General features: G+C 58.6%; 1 protein-coding gene across 1 annotated transcript in view; it reads right to left on the bottom strand.

Moving 5' to 3' along the window:
* SAE1 (SUMO1 activating enzyme subunit 1) overlaps positions 1-3294 on the bottom strand; it is a gene marked incomplete at both ends in the record, with an annotated part of 3655 nt that extends 361 nt beyond the window's left edge. The window contains 5 exons of the mRNA XM_010019586.1: positions 40-145; positions 1363-1462; positions 2063-2205; positions 2660-2833; positions 3230-3294. Of these exons, the coding sequence (XP_010017888.1) occupies positions 40-145; positions 1363-1462; positions 2063-2205; positions 2660-2833; positions 3230-3294 (588 nt within the window). The remainder of the gene's footprint in view (positions 1-39; positions 146-1362; positions 1463-2062; positions 2206-2659; positions 2834-3229) is intronic.
* Between the last annotated feature and the right edge of the window lie 2 nt (positions 3295-3296).

Below are 3296 nucleotides of genomic sequence, written 5' to 3'. Positions count from 1 at the left end.
ATGGGAGCAGGGAATGGGAGCAGGGAATGGGGCCCTTACCTTGGAGCAGGAAGTAATCCGGGGCCGTGCGTTTCAGCGCTGCTGCCGCCTTCTCCCCGCTCCAGTCCACAGCCAAAGCCTCCTTCAGTGGGCAGAAGACGAGGCGCTGCCGGGACATGGCATGAGAGGGATGCATGGAAAAGGCACCGGCTCTTCCCAACGGGATAAGCCCAGGATCATCCTCAACTTTATCATGGAACCATGGAATGGGGTGGGTTGGAAGGGACCTTAAAGCTCAGCCGGTTCCAAGCAAGGGGCAGGTTGCTCCAGCCTGGCCTTGGGCACTGCTCATCCAAACCTTCTCCCTTCAACCCATCCCAGTGTCCCACCACCCTCAGAGTGAAGAGCTTCATCCCAATATCCCATCCAACTCTCCCCTCTTCCAGCTGGAAGCTCTTCCCACCCATCCCATCCCATCCCTCCATCCCGTATCCAAAGCCCCTCTCTCCAGGTTTCCCGGAGCCCCTTTAGGCTCTGGGAGCTGCTCTGCTCCAGGCTGGACAAGCCCAGCTCTCAGCCTGGCTCCATGGCACTGTTATCCCTTGGGATCGGAGTTGTGGATGGGATTTCCCAAGCACAAACTCTGGAGTCTTTGGGAGAACCAGCTCTGGAGCTGGAGGTGTTCAAGGAGCTGAAGGTCTCCCACAGGGACACAGGGAACAGCTCAGGGCACACGAGGCTTTGGCATCTCCAAAACGGATCCGGAAGAATTCCAGGCTTGGAATCACCACCCCACCACCCCCAAACGGCAGGAGGGTGACAGCTGCTTCCATTGGCATCCCGGGAATATTCCCAGCCCTTCCGAGGGGAAGCTGCACCCCCAAGTGAGGCAGAGGGACACAAAGGGGGGCTCAGCTGCTTCTCCTCACAGCCAGGGGGGGATTTCCACTTCTCCCTCCAAATTCCAGCTGGGAGAGGGAAACAATGCCCAGCCGGAGGCATTTCAATGTGAAAAGGTTTGGCTTTGGAGCAGATTCCATCCCCAAGACATGGAAAACCTCCTCCAGGGGAGCTCAGCAACAACAATGCAGCTTTCACAGCCTGGAAAACTGGGTGCACCCCCCCTTTCCCATCAAAACCAGTCGGGAATTCCCTCACCCCAGTATGGGAAGCAAGCAGCAGGCAGGGTGGGAGCACCCAGAGCTTGGGGGGGGGGTGTCCCCCTATAAACATCCCCCCCCCTCGGGATGACCCAGTCCAAAGGATCACTGTGAGCACCAAAACATCACCCTGGAGGTGTCGGGAATACCGGAGCTGAGGTTCCCGAGGAGTCCCCTGGTTGTGCTGGATCCCGGAGGTTTCCAGCGGGATTTTCCCACTCACCTTCTTCACCATGGTGGTCTCGGAGGGATCCACTCTGGCTTTCTTGGTGTCCGGCCCGTCCTCCACGCCCGGGCTGGCTTTGGGCACTTTGGTTTTCTCCCTGTGGAAGTAAAACATGGAGAAGCCCCAAACCCTCGTTTGTGCTGTCCCACGGCAAATGATCCTGGATTCATGGAATGGTTTGGGTGGAAGGGGCCTTAACGCTCATCCAGTTCCAAGCAAGGGGCAGGGACACCTTCCATAGGGCAGGTTGCTCCAACCTGCCAGGGATGGGGCATCCAAACCTTCCCCATTCAACCCAGCCAGGATCATCCTCAACTTTATCATGGAACCATGGAATGGGGTGGGTTGGAAGGGACCTTAAAGCTCAGCCGGTTCCAAGCAAGGGGCAGGTTGCTCCAGCCTGGCCTTGGGCACTGCTCATCCAAACCTTCTCCCTTCAACCCATCCCAGTGTCCCACCACCCTCAGAGTGAAGAGCTTCATCCCAATATCCCATCCAACTCTCGCCTCTTCCAGCTGGAAGCTCTTCCTTCCCATCCCATCCCATCCCATCCCTCCATCCCGTATCCAAAGCCCCTCTCTCCAGGTTTCCCAGAGCCCCTTTAGGCTCTAAGGTGGGAGAATCCCCTCCTTGATCCCGAGGGAAGAGCCCAGCACCAGGAGGGCTGTTGATGGGACGCTGCCCCTTCCACACTCACTCCACGAACTCGTGCTCCCCCAGGTCAGCAAACATGTAACCGTGGTAGCCAAAAACATCCCCGGCGAAGAACTTGACGCTGCTCTTGTGGCAGATGTGGTTGATCTTCACCATCACATCCCGGGAGCAGCAGGTCAGGCAGACCTGCAGGTGGGAATGGGAACGGGAATGAATGGTCCCCCCCCCCCCGGCTCCCTCCTTGCTGGGTGGAAGGCTCCGGATTGGTTATTCCAGGTCAATGAGCAGTTTTCCTCTCCTGTCACAGCCTTTTGGGGACATGGCACCTCCTCATTTTGGTGGGAATTGTGGGATGGAGCTAAGTAGGGATGGTTTTAAACCTGTCTATCCCAGGATACGTGGATGGGGGTCGCTCCACGTTATCCATATCCCCCTCAACAGCTCCTGCCACCAGCAGCTGATCCACAGGAGCTCCAGACCCGGATGTGCTGCTGTTCCTCCTCCAACCAGCCTGGAATCCTCTGGGTGCCAGCCCCATCCCATCCCAAGGGAAGCAGGCGGAGAGGCAGGAGCAGCAAAGCAGGAGCACAATTAACAGTGGGGTGATTGGGAAGAGCACCCCCCCCAGGCCCCATCGCACCGCATCGAACTGGGTGAAGAACTCCTCGGGTTTGGTGGCCACGTTCCCGGCGTCGGCTTTGACCTCCACCATGGGATTGAGGTTCTGCGCCCGCTCCAGGGAGGCCTCGGCACGGTTCCGGCCCAAGGATCCCCCCGGGATGAGGAACTGAGCCCGGGTGTCCTCTTGGGAAACCTGGAATGGGAGGAAACAGCGGGATGACTCTGTGGGGAGGTGGGAGAAGCCCCCGCGAGCTCAAAGCGGAACAGAGACAACCAGGAGGAATAAAGCTCTTGGTTGCTTGGTTCCTCAATCCCTATGGATCTGGAGCTGGATTCCGGGCTCGCAGCTCCCTCTTGTGCCCGAGGAGACGCCAGGCCACAACCTGGAGCCCATGTTCACGTCAGGAACACGTTTGCCACAGGGCCCAAAGCTCCAGCTTGGGAATTTCGACCCCCCATGGGGCTGGTTTGGGATCGTGTCCCAAAACGGAGCGATCCTGACCCAAAACGGACCCATCCCGCCCCAAAACTTTGCACCCCAAAGGGGCCCTGTCCCGCCCCAAAGCAGCAGGAGGGCTCTGGAGCTCACCTGCTGATGGTCCAGCATGGTCAAGCCCTTGAATCCTGCCAGGATGAGGTTCTTGGCCAACTTCGCT

The sequence above is a fragment of the Nestor notabilis genome, unplaced genomic scaffold (assembly GCF_000696875.1).
Source record: "Nestor notabilis isolate BGI_N333 unplaced genomic scaffold, ASM69687v1 scaffold16988, whole genome shotgun sequence".
In the NCBI taxonomy this organism is placed as follows: Eukaryota; Metazoa; Chordata; class Aves; order Psittaciformes; family Psittacidae; genus Nestor; species Nestor notabilis.
This window is presented reverse-complemented; position numbering and strand designations above follow the sequence as displayed.